The sequence below is a fragment of the Borostomias antarcticus genome (assembly GCF_949987555.1).
Source record: "Borostomias antarcticus genome assembly, chromosome: 8".
In the NCBI taxonomy this organism is placed as follows: Eukaryota; Metazoa; Chordata; class Actinopteri; order Stomiiformes; family Stomiidae; genus Borostomias; species Borostomias antarcticus.
This window is the reverse complement of record NC_140241.1, coordinates 19,492,136-19,509,064: the sequence shown is the minus strand read 5'-3', so window position 1 is coordinate 19,509,064 and position 16,929 is coordinate 19,492,136. Positions and strand designations below refer to the sequence as shown.

Below are 16,929 nucleotides of genomic sequence, written 5' to 3'. Positions count from 1 at the left end.
GCAAACCATTTAAAAGTTTTAAAACGTTTTATTGGCATTATGACTATACACGTCTTGAATCATATGATACATTTGATTGACAAGGAAACATTTGATTGACAAGGAAACAATGAATTTCAAGGGGAAAACCAGTAGTTACAACAGGTAAAAACTTTAAAACAATTTACATTTAAGGAGGGAAAAAAGCCCTAATGTGTTGGGAATGTACAATTGCGTCCAACCACATTCAATAAAAGTCATGCTACAAATCTTACAAAAACTGTACAAAAAAAGCACACGGTGCTTAAATTTTTAAACTCATAGGGTAATCGCCTTGGCCAGGTCCTTGATCAGCGAAGACTTCAGTTGGGGAAGGGTGGCGATTTTCATCTGCTTCTGAGTAGAGTACTTGCTCTTCACCGCCTGGACAAGAGATTTACACAGGGACAACATTCAGGTTAAAAAAGTCTGGATTAGCAACGAACAAAAAAGTCTGGATTAGCAACGAACAAAACATGTAGCATTGCGTATCAGACCATCACAACAGACATTAAGGAGATAAAAATCCACATCTCACCATATGCTTAGTCTTGCTCTCGTTTACTTTGCAAACGTTCTTGGCGATGTGCTGCATCACGGTGACCAGGCTGTCCTCTGTGTAGTTCATGTAGTGCTGCAGTGTCACGTTCTGACAGGACAGAGCAAAGTCAGCCAACAGCAAACCTATAAGTGCAGTCCAAAATGGCTTCCTACCCATAACAGTGCACATCTGGCATCTTACCCAGTCCCCGCAGTTGAAGACCTTCAGGGTGAGGGCGCAGGCAGCGCTGGCCACCTGCGAGGGAGGAAAATGGACCATCTCGTAGTCCACCATGGTGAGCTCCACAAAGTACTTGGCCAGGGTGTGGTGCTCAGCGGTCACCTGGAGATGCAACGCAAAATCAGACACTTGGAAGCCCTGGAGGGTGAACTCAAGATGGTTGACAGGCGGTAACCAAACAGACCTCGCCGATCTTTGAGGCCCTCCTCAGGAACTGGAGGGGGAGCGGGCGGCCAAAGCTGAAGTTCAGCACCCTCAGGATCTTCATCTCCATGTCCCGGATCTGGGCGGTGGTGTAGGCCTGGTCCGTCACAAAAGAGAAGTCTGCGATCTCTGGAGGGTACATCTCCTCGTACTTCGAGGCGATGAACATGGCCGTCACACCAACCAGCTGAAGCTGCTTCTTGGGCACTGGGTTATCCTGTTAACGTTTCGGGATAATACATTTTAAGCACGAGGAAAGCAGGCTATAGAAAATGGCCCAATTTACTGCCAATATCAGTCACTGGCCCAGTTTTTTGCCCACTTGCCATATAAAAACAGACAATTAAACATTGTACCTGGAGGAAGCGGTCAATGATGCCCACAGTCATGTACATGGTCTCCTGCAGCAGACGGAACTTGATTTGGACCTGGACCAGCCAGTCGATGAGGATGGCGCGCATGTTGCCGCTCACTTCCTGTCCCTCCAGATAGTTCGCTCTGACGGCCTGTTCAACCTACAGGGAAACGATGGAAAGACAACATGAAGTCAGCGATTTTTAAAACACAACTTGCCACAAATCTGACTAAAGGCACAAGTTTTTGTAAAGCACATTTCAGCAACAAGGCAATTCAAAGGGCTTTACATGAGACATTAAAAGCATCGACAAAGTGCAACACAAAGGTCCTAAAACAAAATGGCAACCTCAAGCTGCTGGAGATACTTGTAGATGTCCTTGACGTATTCACTACAGAGCATGGGGTTGTCGTAGTCGTCGGCATCGACATCCTTGATGTCCAGCAGGACGTCGGAGAAGGCCTGGCACAGGTCATTGGGGGCACAGCCAGAAGTCTCCATCGGTGTGGGAGACAGGGGCTCGGGAAGAACCTGGTCAGCAAGAAAACATTCATATTAAATGAGGTGTTGTGCCCAAAATCAGACAATATAGAATCAAACCACTGCTCAGTTAAAGTCATTAATAACCAGTCCAAAAAAAACACACCTCTGGCTCAACAGGGGCAACATGTCTCTTGGGCTGTTGGACCTCCGGGGCCTTCTCCACCCGTGTGCTGGCCTTCCTCACAACCGCTTTTGGGGCTGCCGCCTTAGCATCCTGCAAATACCGTTTTTAGTACGAGTAGTAGCTTGACGACCGAGTTGAGAACAGTAAGTAGTAAGCAAATCTTAACGTTACCTTTTTCAGACCTTGTACGGGAACGGCAACGCTATTTCCGATTTCACCAAGCGCAGCTCGCGGCCTCGTCTTGTTCCCCAGCACAGCCTTGCCCGCGATAGCGGTTTGGTTCTCAGAAGAAGCGATGCGATTCTACAAAATAGAATCAAACCATGTTTAGTTTCCTCCACGGTGCAATGGAATGTATACGACCGAAGTTCTGCACATATCGACATGGATATCACGAGCAATAGCTGACCAGACACAAGCTCGAGGCTAGCGTTACTCAGTTGATGATTAAATTCCGAAAGCATGAGCAAAAATCTAAATGGAACACAACAATGTTACTTAGACTAAAAGATTATCGTAAAAGCAAAAATACTGTACACAAACTTACTCTGGTCATGCGGGGAGCCATCTCGAAAGCTGTGTTGCTTCTGTAGAGAGTAAAAGCACACTGAATGCAGCACAACCAAAGGCTGTATTGTCTTGGTTTAAATCCTGGCTGGCTCGAATCTCATTCGCTGCGTTCCAAACTCTCTGCCATTTGATTGGATTGGCTGCAGCTGCTTAGAATGCGTTTCTAGGACGACCCGTAATCACGTGACTGGGTTCAGCTCTGTTGCGTCACCTCCTCTCTAGAAATGAACGCTACCATACCATACCATACCATACCATACCATACCATACCATACCATACCATACCATACCATACCATACCATACCATACCACTTTATTTATAGCGCACATTTAAAAACAACAAAGAATATCAAAGAATATGGGGAAGAGTATGGAATGTCAATGGGATTAAATGGCATTTTATACTCTGACGCTATGGGCCAGTCCCAATGCCCCTGACAGCCCCCCTAAACCTTCAAGCCCTGAACCCTCACAGACTTATTGACGTCACCTGTGAAGTGGATAAGTGTGAGAGGCTAAGGCAGGGGTGTCAAACTCAAATACACAGTGGGCCAAAATTTAAAACTTGAACAAAGTCGCGGGCCAACATTGAACAAATGAAAATGTTAATATGGACCCAAACAAGTTTTGCTTTAACATTGAATATGGAACAAGCAACGCTTATTACCATACAATATATAACTTAATAGTGCAGACATGCAAAATCAAATACTGGCGGGCCAGCTCTAGTAGTCATTTGGTATTGCCTCGCGGGCCAAATATAATTACACTGCGGGCCAAATTTGGCCCACGGGCCAGAGTTTGACACCCCTGGGCTAAGGGCTCTAAAATGTATAAAAAGGAGTGGGACAGCACTTGCACGTTACGTTGACGCCAAAACATTTTTATTCCTATCGTGGATTTGGGACTTTTTAATTTACCTTTCACGTTTTACGTTGTTTTTCTTGTAGGCCTACATGTTAATTAATTTTGGACAGAGTCAAATCCCCTTTACATTATAACAACCCTCGGTGTTACCCTCAAAACACCATATGATTTATGGCAACAGAAATCTATGTAATTTCTAACTATAGCCTACATATATTCAAACAAATCAAATTATACAGACCCATAGGGTTCATAATATATACGTCAAAATATTGAAACCAAAATAATTATAAGGCTACTTGTGCAGATAAGCAAGTCCCCTGAAAACATGAAAGCATAGTTATATTTTTAGCATAGTTATATTTTTTATAGTTATATATTTGCACAAAATTCCATAAAACAGTCCCCTCCCAGTCCTCCAAACTAAAGCTGCCCCTATAAGGCCAGTAGCCAGCTGAAACAGCACACTACTAGTACCATAACTGTGGGCAAAGTGGCACTTCAACTCTTTAACTGGACACACATGACACACAAATGAGCCTCAGGAGGAACCCAACCCAACCCAGAACCTTCTCAACTCACTAGGGCCCAAGCTATAGCCTGCTAACCAGCAGTCACTAGGGCCCAAGCTATAGCCTGCTAACCAGCGGTCAAGGCTAAAGAAAGGACAGGTGAACAGAAGGTATTTGACTAGACAGACATGACGTTTTAAAGTGGGGATACAGGTTCTTGGCTCCCTCTCCTACAAGACCTACATCCAAAAAAAGAAATCCAACATCCAGCCCCCCTCAAGTATTTGAAGGTCTTTTCATGGAGATTAATTCTTCCAGGAATGTCTATTCCACTCTAATTGCAAGACAAAAATTATAGAAAAAATCAGAATCCAGCAAGCGTGACACTAGGAGGTAATGAATTTCACAACAATTATTAAAATCCATAGTATTTTATTTTACATTAACAGCATACATATACATTTCAATGCGAAAAAAGAGAAAAGTAATAACATTTTATTTGGTCCCAGAGTTACATGATACATGTCCCATCTTTCAGATATTTCATGGACTCCATCTGTTGCGTCATGGCCAGGACCTCGTGGAACCCTGTGCTGAGGCCAGACATGTGCTGGAAATACGCCTCTTTCTCCACCTGGACAGACAGATTATTCACCCCTGCATCTTTCAAAATGGAAGTCACCTAAAAAGGACAAGAGGGAAATAGTTTGTGAATCAAAGAGCACACAGTAATGAATAATGAAAAAAAGATTACATTAGTCATTTATCAGACACTGTTATCCAAAGTGACTAAGAATTGCATTCACCGTAGGAAGAGCCAATGTACTACTACTTGCCAGAACTCACAAGTGCATCTTCTTTCTAAAACAAGTGACTAAGAGCATAATCTAGTGCTAAAGGCAAAGTGCAAGAATAGCAATCTAAAATACAATATATTGCTATTCTTGCACTTTGCCTTCAGCACTAGATTATGCTCTTAGTCACTTAGTCACAAAGATATGGTTGACAGTTTCACTGACCTGCTGTATGATTCTCTGCTCCACTACATTTGACATCAGCTGCAGGTGAATAGTTCCAGCGACCACACTGGCTGAGTGTCTCCAGAAACGAGAGTCCCGGTAGGACAGCACACCTTCCATCTTCTCAATCTGAAACAACAGCCCCCACAGTTAAAACAGTGATTACCTGCATATTCTGCAGTCTAAACATCAACTGTGTGTTCATTAGATTCCAACAGGAGTGTGAAGTCAGACCTTTTCTAAGGCGATGTTCAGGTCTTTCTCATGTTCAGGAGGTGTCCGTAAGAGAAGGACCTCACAGGCGTCGGTCAGCAGGGGGATGACGCTGAGGAAGATGAGGGTGGAGATGAAGAGGGAGCAGATGGGGTCTGCGATTAGCCATCCAAACTGGCGAATCAGGATGGTGGAAATGATCACTCCCACACTTCCCAGTGTGTCCGCAAGCACGTGCAAAAACACACCTGAGGATCAATTAAAGAGGAAAAAAACAATAATGAATACCTTACACTGATTTACGTGATGTTTTCACTACAATTAAATATTGACTACTTAGCATAGTATGCCCATCTCAACTAAATCCAGCAGCCTAAATCCTGAAGCACTCACCTCTCATGTTGGCATTCATGCCCCCACCCCCTGACCCATGGGAGTGCCCGTGGCTACTGCCGTGGCTGTGTCCGTGTCCGCCGTGCCCCCCGTGAGAGTGCCCGTGGCCCCCGTGACTGTGCTCGCCGTGCCCATGCCCGTGGTGGGAGTGGCCATGGTCTTGAGATGAACAGGTGCTTTTGGAGGAACCGTGAGAGTGGGCGTGGCTGAAGGCACAGATCCCCACCAGGTTGACCAGGAGACCCCCGACCGACACGGGCTGAGGGAGAGAGAGGGAAATCAGTACAGAACCAGGACCTGAGGCGGGGTGAATCCCCTCCTGGTCAACCGCCCGACGCCTCCCCATGGATCTCCTGTACCCACGGTTCGGCCTACATTAGCTCCATCACCAAAGTCTGAGTTCCCTGCTCCCCACAGAGACCTGGCAAAAAACCAACGATTATGCCTCTAGAAATTAACTTTGCCCACCGGAATATTCCATTCAGCACATTATCTCCCATCACACTCCTGCTACCACGAGGAAACAGTCAGGTGGATCAAATATGAAATCCGTTCCAGTGAACATGCCCCCCAGGCCTGCCTGTCAGGCGAGCCAGTCCCCCTCTCCGGAAGTTATTTCAATGTTGATCCTGAATATCAGGTCCCTATCGGGCAAAACTTCTCTCATTAACGATTTTATATGTGAATGTAAATTAGACTGTACGTTCTTATATACAAGCCAATAGTATTATCAATAATACTATGTTGTGAGATACTATGTTGTGAGAGAAACACAACAATATATCAAAACTGAAGCAAATGTTTTCTTGCAAATAAGTACATTCACAAACACTTGACAAACTATTAAATAGTCCCTTACTGTCAGCATGTCTGTGTTGATGTTGGGAGGGTCTACAAGTCGCGTGACAGACTCCATAAACACAAAGAACGCGATGACCATGAGGAACAGGCCGTTGATGAACCCGGAGAGAATCTCAACTCGACCATACCTGCAAAAAAAACAAACACATCATATTATCTTTGAATCCACCATAACATCTAAATAACTGGACTTGAAAATACCTGAAGGTTGAGTCATTTTAAAGTCCATCTGCGTCTCCTTACTGACGAGCTCTTACCCGTAGGAGAAGATTCGGGTGGCCTTCCAGCGGGTCATCAGGGCAGCGAAGAGGCCCAGCACCAGGGCAGAGCAGTCAAACAGCATGTGGAAGCCGTCAGAGATCAGACCCAGGCTGTTGGTCCACACGCCGTAAAACAGCTCCACAAACGTGAAGGCCTGTTGGATGTAGCAGTCATTCATACGCATATCCCAACTGCTAGAAGTTGATGAAAATAATTTTCTTCTTTTACACCAAAGGTTCAAAGCAATTTACGAGAGAAAAACTTTTAGATTAGCAGTCACAAATAAAACTGAATTGGGCATCAAGGTAATTACAGAAATATCACGATTCCTCACCTCTCGTCCAAATCTTTTACTGATAATGGCATTACCCAGAAAGTGCATCGGATATTCAATCATTTTAATGGAAGCTCATCTTACCAGGTTGAGACAGAGGAAGTAGAAGATCTGTCGGGAGTCGTACTCCTCTAGGATCTGTTTGAGGGAGTCTTTGATGAAGCGCGGCATGGACTGAGACGTGTGCTGGAGGGCGTCGCCCATGAAGTTATAGAGAGGGGTTCCCTCGGGGGAGTAGCCCACCAGCGTCCCCTTCTGACCCTTCTTGGACGGGGAGGATAATATGCTGTCAGCTGGAGGGGGAAAGAGCGGGAAAAAGAGCGGGAAAAAGAGAACGACAGCGAGGGACAAGTTTACAGACCCTCAGTCGAGCAGGACATTGGACTGTACAGCACTTTGGTTGATTTTAGTCGTTTTAAATGTGCTTTATAAATAAATTTTGAGTTGGGTTGAGGACATTGTCACTTACTAGGGATGTTAATAGTTAATTGACTATCAATTAATTGCTGCTAAGAATTTACTCGAGTAAGATTTGGTTGCTCGATTAATTGTTTGCTGGAACAGAACTTTTTATCAACGGGAGTTGCGTGAAATGTAATCATGATTTAAGGTCTGACTGCACATGAGGGCGCCATGCCATGTACAGTAGCGAAGGCTAATTGGGATGTTGGGAAATTTAAACGACACAGAGGAAGACAACACAAAAATGAAGTGAGCAAAGCACAGTCCAGCGTGGGACGTTCTCATCAATTAATCGACTATCGTTCGTTAAGGTTAACAGTTATCGATTAATGAAATTCCTTGTAATTTGCAACTCTATCACTCACCCATGATGAAGAAGACAGCGCTGACCAGCACCCCTCCGGAGAGCACGTGCTCGATGCTGCCCTGCTGGGGGGGCTTGCTCACGGAGCGCAGCTGGTCAGTCAGGGGGTGGGTCCAGAAGTTGGCCAGCAGCAGGCCACTGAGGAAGAGGAAGATGGCGCCGTAGCGGGCGCATCTGGGCGCCTCCATCTTGGTGACGCAGATAGACTCCACGTAGAACTCCAGGATCATCACCGAGAAGATGATCATCCCAAATGGCAGAATGAGAGCCGACCATGACTCCACCTTGCTCTGGACAATGAGAATCACACTTCTGTAATGCTATCTATTTTCATTTTGTACTCGACAGAATCAAATTTGTTACCGTTTTTTAACTTTTCTCAGAAGAAACACAAGAGACGCCTACAGATTTAATGTATTGCATTTACCTCTGTGGTGGCGGAGAGCACTATGACCCAGGGGAGCAGGACCATAGCGGAGACCAGGTTGGACAGGGCATAGAGGCGCTTGGCTCCCCCGATCTCCACGGACAGCTTCCTGGAGGCTGTGTTGAAACCCACCTTCAGGCAGAGGGACGCCACTAGCAACACAACACCGCCCTGAACAGAGAGAGAGAAGGGACAAAAAGCATAACGTTGCTGAGTGTTAGGACAAACAAAAACAACAAACATCTTTATTTATCCCACGGTGAGAGAAGGCACATCACACGGTGTAGGTGGTGAAACACACACACACACACACACACACACACACACACACACACACACACACACACACACACACACACACACACACACACACACACACACACGCACACACGCACACACGCACACACGGCTGGAGCGTCCACCGATGAAACTTCTCTCTTAACCCATCCTGACCTTCTTCCCCCAAGGGCAGCCAGTAGGCAGCGTGCATGCTGGGACACGCCCTAGGGACCGGCCAAGTGCTCCTGTCTGTCTTCGTCAGGGACGGACAGCGTTAGCGATCTGTTCTTCTGCATGTTTTTCATATTGGGGGGAAACCCTTGCGAACACGGGGAGAACATGCAAACTCCACACAGAGAGGCTCGGAGACCTTCTTGCTGTGAAGTGACAGTACTAGGTACTAGGCCACAGTGAGGTGACAGTACTAGGTACTAGGCCACAGTGAGGTGACAGTACTAGGTACTAGGCCACAGTGAGGTGACAGTACTAGGTACTAGGCCACAGTGAGGTGACAGTACTAGGTACTAGGCCACAGTGAGGTGACAGTACTAGGTACTACGCCACAGTGAGGTGACAGTACTAGGTACTACGCCACAGTGCCGCACGTGAGTGATTTTGGGGTTCAGCGTCTCGCTCAAGGACACTTTGGCACATTCCGGAAGCTGGGATGGAACCCAGCCGGCCGTTCTACCTCCTGAGCTATGTGCTGCCCAGAGCGAGACAAGGAGGGAGGAGAGGAGCGAGGAGAGGAGGGAGGAGAGGAGGGAGGAGATGAGCGAGGAGAGGAGGGAGGAGAGGAGGGAGGAGAGGAGGAAGGAGATACAGGAGAAACTGTTCTATCTGGAACCCCAGTTATGGAACAAGGACGGACTGATAGGCTTACCTTGTGATCCGCAACCCCCAGAAAGGCAATGGCGGTGTAGAGCGCGTGAGTGAGGGCGCTGTCATGGTGTCCTTCAGCTAGATGGGAGAAGGATTAAGGATAAGACAGGTATGATACTTCTGAGTGACCGAAGAAACAACACACATTTCAGAATAAGCGCCTGATTCTGGGACAGAGACGTTATGGCGTCCTTAATCCAGGGGTCTGGCCACGCCTCAGCTGTAGCAGGCTGACCGGTGCTTCTCAGGAGCGGGACATCAGTGGGAACAAGTAGTGAGAGGAGTCGCTGGAGCACTCGGCTATTAGAGTCTTTTATTAAGGTGCAGTATAAGCTTGACAACATTTCCATATCAGTACATCTTCATCAGGTCATAGTGAAGATGTACTGATCGAAACCTTATACTGCACCTCAATAAAAGGCTCTAAAGCCGAGTGCTCCAGCCACTCCTCTCCCTACTTGTTACGGCGTCCGCTCTGATGGAGCTCATGTGACAGTCAAAGGATACGGTGCTCCGCCATCTTTGCCATGAGGTCATCGTTATCGAAGAGGAGGAGACAGATGACTGCGATGATGAAGAGCGCAGCGCCTCTGGTCTGTAAAGGAATGTTAAGGGATAAGGGGTTAGTTAGGGTATGTGTGTCATTCAGAGAGGAAGATAACATGTCTGAAGTATCCATCTGTACCTACTAGGGATGTTAGGGTTAGGGTTAGGTTCTAGGGATGTTATGGTTAGGTTCTAGGGATGTTAGGGTTAGGTTCTAGGGATGTTAATAGTTAATCGACAATCGATTAATTGCAGATAATAATTTACTCGAGTAAGATTTGGTTACTCGATTAATTGCTTGTTAATGGAACAGAACGTTATCAACGGGAGTTGCGTGAAATGTAATCATGATTTAGGGTCTGACTGCACATGAGGGCGCAACGCCATGTAGTGAAGGCTAATTGGGATGCCGGGAAATTTCACCGACACAGCAGAAGACGACACAAAAATGAAGTGAGCAAAGCGCAGTCCAGCGTGGGACGTTCTTATCAATTAATCGACTATCGTTTGTTAAGGTTAACAGTTATTGATTAATGAAATTCCTTGACATTTGCAACCCTAGTACCCACCTTAGAGGGCCCGCCTCCCGAGCTGGTGAACAGAACGCTAAGCAGAGCGATGATCACCACGTCACTGTGTTCAAACAGCAACAACGTCCTGAGAGAGAGAGCAGAGTCTCAGAGTCAGAGATACACATTCAGACCAATAACACCAGGATCCACATCTGTCCTTTTAGAAAGAGAGAGACGATACCTCAGAGGTCCACAGAGAGTGAGCCCAAAGAAGCCCAGCAGCGATATGACACAGCTGATCACAGAATGCTTGAAGAGCTTGATCCACTGAAACGGGAGGCAGAGAGTATTGGTTACTAGAGTGTTTTTGCCACATATCTATGTTATCTATGAATGAGACCTGGAAGAAAAGCAGCCCACCTGTCCTTTAGAAATGACTTTCCCAGAAGAGAAGGGTTTTTGGAAGAAAACCAAGGTCACTGCACACCTGCAAAATATAAAAGACGGACATATTCAAGGTTCTTAAATTGGGCTCATAGAAACTTCTAATGACAAGGAAAGGGCAAACTGATGAAGTGTGGGACAGACTCACCCTAGTTTCAGAATGAAGATGAACTGGACAATATGCACAACTTTGAGAACATCATAAGATTCAAAGATCCCAAGTGCCTTCAAGACCTTTGAAACGAGCAGCAACACTATGTATCTGGTTAACCTGAAAGCAAGAATAGCATTCAGAAAACAGTTCACTCAAGTAAAACTGATTTAACTAGCTATATGGCATGGTCTCGAGTTCATTTTAAAGTCTGGGACACATTCTAAACTATTAAGAAACAGGTGCCCCAGTTGAGGTTGAAACTCAGTCATCAGTCAGAGAACCACACAGAGCTACAGCACATCAACAATGAATAGTCACCCGACAGCCGAGGTTAGATACGCTAACCTTTGCTTACCTCGCATTCGGCACTTCAACCATCCCCAGCTTCCCACCGGACAGAACATTGCTGCTGTATTTCTCATCCATTTTCAGAGGTTTACAACTCAACGAGAAGACGCTCCATGCAATGTGATCAGCCGTTCCTTGGCTTTGGCTTCTGGGCCGGGTTTAGCTAACTACACAGCTGGTGCTCGTGATTAAACCAAACATATCTAGCCGCAAGACTTCCCTCTTTTAAAATATAGAGGTGGTATTCTATACACATCTAACCGATATGAGTTAAATAGTTCAGAAAAACAAGGACTCAAAAAGAAAGGATTGCGTCCATGGGTGATCCCAGCTGAATAGGGCCACGCTTCCGGATACGATGAAAAATAACACGTCACACATGAGTCATCGTGACCTTCATCCTGCGCGATCCTGCACAGTGCTCAGTATTTGCGCAAAAGCAGTAAACATTTTGAGGTAGGCCTACTGTAGGTATTTTCATATTTTAAAGTGTCATATAAAATTGCAATATAAAACGCTAAGCAATTTTATTGCATATAAATCTGCCACAAAAATGCACAGACAGAATAAAGCAGAGGGAAGTGTGAGGGAGTATGCAATGTTTTATTTGAAATGTCCAGGGGATCTACTCCCAGCACCACAAACATTTTAGAGATTGTTGATGTTGATCTCTTCACCAGGCCTACTGTAGGTAGCCTAATTATGAGGGCTTTTATCACTGTGGGGAGGTCTTTGAGAAAGGAAGAAGGACTACTGTTAATGCGCTTATATTTATTATATCTTCAATAGTAAATACAAATACTTTCACTACACAATGAGAAGCTGAACTACTTGACTTATGAATTCAGCTCACAGTTTATCACATTCTAAACCTCATGTTCCCAATTTCAGCAGCATCTCAGTCTTCATTGAGGTCCGCACAGGCCAAGCAGGATTTTCTCATAATGTCCCTTCGTGTCCTCCTATAAAAAAGTAAAAGAAAAACCAGTGCATCATAATCAGTCCGTTACAGTCATTAGTCAGAAGCCATTATCAACCACAGCGCACTGCAGTGTGTCTCACCATGATGGCCTCCTGTAGGGGTCTCCCATACATGGACCTGTACTCCTCCATCACCTTCTTCAGGTCCACCTCAGAGCGGCTGACCAGAACCCGGATCAGAGTCTCATCACACGTGCCGAGGCCCTGCAAGGAGGGGTAGATTTATGTCAGGTAAACATTTGAGGTGACCTCATGACCCTTCGTCTGAGGTGAGGAAGTACCAGTGCAGGTCATTTGGTACCTTCATGGCCAGATGGAGCTTCTCAGCGAAGAAGGCGGGCTTGCCCCAGGCACACTTCACTGCAGAACCAATGAAACATACAAACAGATTTGGTATCGGTTCAACTCAACTGTTATTTAAAACAACCGAGGTTGACCAAAGTGCTGTACAGCTCCAGAGAAACAAAACACAGCACACAACAGAACACTACATGTACATCACACACCATACACAATATAAAATATAAAACACAGAACAATACAGGGGCCACCGGGTGTCCAGCTCAACCTGAGTTGAAGGCCTGGGAGAACAGGTGAGTCTTTAAAGAAGACTTAAAAATCTCTATGGTCTGAGCAGACCTAATGTGCCAGGGCAGACTGTTCCAGACCTAATGTGCCAGGGCAGACTGTTCCAGGCCTAATGTGCCAGGGCAGACTGTTCCAGACCTAATGTGCCAGGGCAGACTGTTCCAGACCTAATGTGCCAGGGCAGACTGTTCCAGACCTAATGTGCCAGGGCAGACTGTTCCAGACCTAATGTGCCAGGGCAGACTGTTCCAGAGCCTAGGGGCCGCTCCCCCAAAGGCTCGGTCACCTCTAGACTGACCAAGGTTCAGTATGGCATCACAGAATTTATCATATTAAAAGTCAACCTGAAGAGATGTCCTCACCAATGTCTATGAGGCAGTCCTCAATGTCCCCCCTCAGCTCCATGTCCAGAGCTTTGGGCAGGTCAATATCACTGTACTCTGAGTATTTCTGGAACGCTAAAAAAGAAGGAAACACATTCATATTACTTCTTGTGCAATTTGTAAATTGTGTCACGTGTCACTGTACATTACGTGACAAAAAAAGAATATGAATCTCTGAATCGATTCATTCACGACCAGCATAGGGACCGATGTGTCCTTGTGTATTTTTCAGCTCTATCCCCCACAGGGTGTGTCAACAGTAGCGTGTGTGTGGTTAGTCCAGTTCCTCCGGGTGTGTTGTCGTGTGTGTAGAGCTGTGTCGTGTGTGTAGAGCTGTGTCGTGTGTGTAGCGTTGCTCAAGGCTCCCAGCGAATCTTATTCATGTATGTTTGGTCATCAGTATTACTTTAACATCCTGTTTGTGTGTATTTGAGTGAGTGAGTGAGTAAGCCACCTCACCCTTGGACAGCTGTGGACCACTCCTGCTGGTGAGAATATCAATGAAGACATTCACATCGGTTCCCTCCGTGTTCTCCCCTGCCTCAAAGAGAGCCTACAACACAATCACACCCTTTACTTTGGTAATGGGCTATAGGCACAACTCCAGTACTTCCTGAAATTAGACATGCTTCTCTATTTCCCGTCTTACACTATTGGATGAAGTGATTAATCATGTGTGCCTGATCATTGTGCTGCAGTCAGGCACACCTGATTAATCACTTCATCCAATAGTGTAGGAAGCATGTCTAATTTCATGAGGTACTGGAGTTGTGCATACAGCCCATTACAGTATTAATTACGGTATTTTACTGTGCAACCATTTTAACAATAGGGAGAGGTCATACCTTTGCATCCCTCTTGGCCAGATCGACGTCCACCTCATCGTCCTCGTCTTTGTTGGCCTTCAGAAGGGCAAGCAGAGCAATCGTCAAGTCTCCACTGGTCTCAGACTTCATAACATCCTCCAGCTCCTCCTGGTACTCTGGGGAAGAGACCCAATCAACACACACCACACACGCACACACACACTTTAATGGGCTAGTGTGCCATTTTGGACATCCATACCAAGCCATGCCAAACATTTACAAATATTTGGATTATGCTACATTTCACAGGAGAGCATACTGAGGCCAGTGAGATTACACCTTGTGCTTCCTGTCTCGCATTTACGGATGCCCCATTGACTTCCATTGTAGCCCAGTGAGAGCCTGCATAAAAACTGCAGCTAGCTCAATACTGGAACGATCTGTGAAATTATGTCTCCGTTTCAGGTTCGTGGTAGACAGACCACAATTAGGGATAAATGTCCAAAATAGCACACTACCCATTTAATGCATCTTTGATAGCAAGAGATGAACAGACTTCCACACACCTTCCTTAAACGTCGCCTTGATGTCGTGAATCTCTCGGTTCGACCGGGATGCTAGAATTTCAACCAGGGTGTCTTCACGCGTGCCCAGGCCCTGTTGAACAGACCAACAACAGCATCTTCAGAAAGTTGCACCACAAACAGTAATGCATGAGTCAGTGCTTAAACACAAACAGTAATACATGAGTCAGCGCTTAAACACGAACAAGTTGTTGTTAACCTTTGTGGCTCTTCTGAGCTGGTGGGCGTCAAACTGCGCAGGGGTCATGAGCAGAGCCAGGACGACGTCCTCCAGGTCCGACCTCAGAGCTGACCTCAGGGCATCGGTCAGAGCCTGAGAGGAGATGGGCTTAGTTAGCCAGGGGGCTTGGTTTTGAGAGTCAGAGGTTCGTTTTTGTCAGAGTGAAGGAGGTGAAGACATTCTGGTCCTGACGGACCCAGATCACACCCTCCTCTGCCCTAAATGTCTCACCTCCCCAGTAGACTGCTCGTAGACTCTTTTGATCTGCTGTCTCTGTTCATTGCTCCTCTTCACCAGAAGTGATATGATCACTTCCTCGTCCACTCCTGCAAAGAGAAACATGAGACCCTTGGAATTTGGATACAAGTGTGGGTTTAGAGGTTTTTGGGGTGCTCTGCTATTTTGTACCTTTGGCTTCAATTGCTTTCTCCAGACCTGCTGCATCACTGCTGGCGGTGAAGTATGGATATGGCAAGACTGTTCCATAATAAGGCTTTGATTTACCTTTTACCTACAGCAGAGCAAAGGCACTCTGAAATACAGTCGGTATCATATCCAATTTGCCAAACTAGACAGACTATGAGGCAAAATTCCATTGATGTAGCAATGTCTACAGAGTTGGCTGCCAATGCTACTGACCAGCGAGCATTTAGACAGGGGAACGGCACTCACCATGACCGTGTCTGGTTTCCTGTCATGAATGATGTTTTTGAAGAATTTCTTGAAGAAAGACATCTTTACTGCTAAGAAATTAGAGACAACTGTATGCAATAGCAACATAGGAGTCACCACCACAACCAAGAATGCCATACTACATTGTAACTTTCTACAACTGATACTGATATCTAACTCTCACAAGCAATTGGGTCATAATACTAAAACAAATAATCCCACATGTTCCTTTTCTGACATCCTTACCTGTTCACTGAGGAGCTCTTGAGTGTTGAGTCTCTGTGATTGCCAGGTGTTTATAATCATGAACAGCTCACCTTGAGGCCTCTCACCTTCTCTGCGTTACACAAGTAGGCGGAGCTGATCTTGAGGGAGGTGTCACATTGTTTCAACCTGAGGTGGCCGACAGTTCTACGTTCTGCCAACATTCAATTCAATTCTAACAACATTCCATCAGCATCGGAGATTCCAGGTGCACCAACCGGTTTTGCGACTGTGGTCTTAGTTACTTACATATGAAGCTTGTCTGTTGCTTGAAATTGATTCAAATTTCACAGGAATAGTGGCTTCTTCAGGAAATACACATTTGTATAACATACAGTATAAAGCAAGATGGCAAATAAGTATCTAGACGACACATTTAGTTGGTTTTGGTTAGCTACATCCTGTACACCTCTCCAGAGTTGCTCAACCTCTCCAATACTTGTTGCAAAGTGACAGGGCTGAACCTGACATTCAACATTTTCTCTAGGAAGAAAACACATTGTTTAAACACCTTGCATTGAGCACACCAGTGCCCTGTTACTCCGTCAGCTGGTGCTATGAGGAGAATGAGAGGTGAGGGCTGTAGTAGTGAGGCCTGACAGAACAGAGCTGTGACAGAGGAAAGAGAGACATTGGGGCTACTATGCCAACGAGGTGTTTTAACATTTATTGTCAGACTCATTCATTGAATTACAAAGCCACGGTGTGCATGTACAGTACATGAATGTGCCATTAAACTGGGGTAAAGGTATATATGAAACACTTCAACATAATGGAGAGATTAATGTCTTTATCAAATGGGAGTTAAATATGAATTCAGTGGCAATATATTATTTTACAAAATACAATAATTTTAAACATTTTTTTCTCTTTACAACAACAGTAGATGACACATGGCAAATTGTAAGCTTAGTCAATTCTAGAACTATAGTCAAACCATAACTATAGTGCAATGTT

The 16,929-nt window shown here is 45.5% G+C and overlaps 3 protein-coding genes across 3 annotated transcripts; all 3 read right to left on the bottom strand.

Annotated features, from left to right (window-relative positions):
• Window positions 1-276: 276 nt before the first annotated feature.
• Window positions 277-2,593, bottom strand: ccnb1 (cyclin B1; the record flags this gene model as incomplete). The annotated part of the gene is made up of 9 exons (XM_084442711.1): window positions 277-402; window positions 557-667; window positions 761-901; window positions 984-1,220; window positions 1,360-1,518; window positions 1,707-1,889; window positions 2,005-2,115; window positions 2,197-2,328; window positions 2,573-2,593. 9 exons carry the CDS (start codon window positions 2,591-2,593, stop codon window positions 298-300), a joined length of 1,200 nt encoding a protein of 399 aa, XP_084298837.1. The 3' UTR covers window positions 277-297.
• A 1,835-nt stretch (window positions 2,594-4,428) lies between these two features.
• Window positions 4,429-11,800, bottom strand: slc30a5 (solute carrier family 30 member 5). Its single transcript, XM_084441804.1, has 16 exons — window positions 11,482-11,800; window positions 11,121-11,243; window positions 10,949-11,015; window positions 10,770-10,855; window positions 10,586-10,673; window positions 9,978-10,065; window positions 9,472-9,548; window positions 8,310-8,480; window positions 7,884-8,172; window positions 7,141-7,349; window positions 6,719-6,876; window positions 6,460-6,589; window positions 5,601-5,859; window positions 5,229-5,455; window positions 4,995-5,123; window positions 4,429-4,657 (listed from the first exon to the last, which is right to left on the bottom strand). The coding sequence occupies exons 1-16, from the start codon at window positions 11,550-11,552 to the stop codon at window positions 4,487-4,489; spliced, it is 2,343 nt and encodes a 780-aa protein (XP_084297930.1). The 5' UTR covers window positions 11,553-11,800; the 3' UTR covers window positions 4,429-4,486.
• Window positions 11,801-12,506: 706 nt separating this feature from the next.
• Window positions 12,507-15,771, bottom strand: LOC311312546 (annexin A1-like; the record flags this gene model as incomplete). Its single annotated transcript, XM_084442507.1, has 10 exons — window positions 12,507-12,659; window positions 12,757-12,815; window positions 13,406-13,501; window positions 13,886-13,979; window positions 14,272-14,408; window positions 14,799-14,889; window positions 15,016-15,129; window positions 15,268-15,362; window positions 15,445-15,547; window positions 15,709-15,771. 10 exons carry the CDS (start codon window positions 15,769-15,771, stop codon window positions 12,507-12,509), a joined length of 1,005 nt encoding a protein of 334 aa, XP_084298633.1.
• Window positions 15,772-16,929: the final 1,158 nt, after the last annotated feature.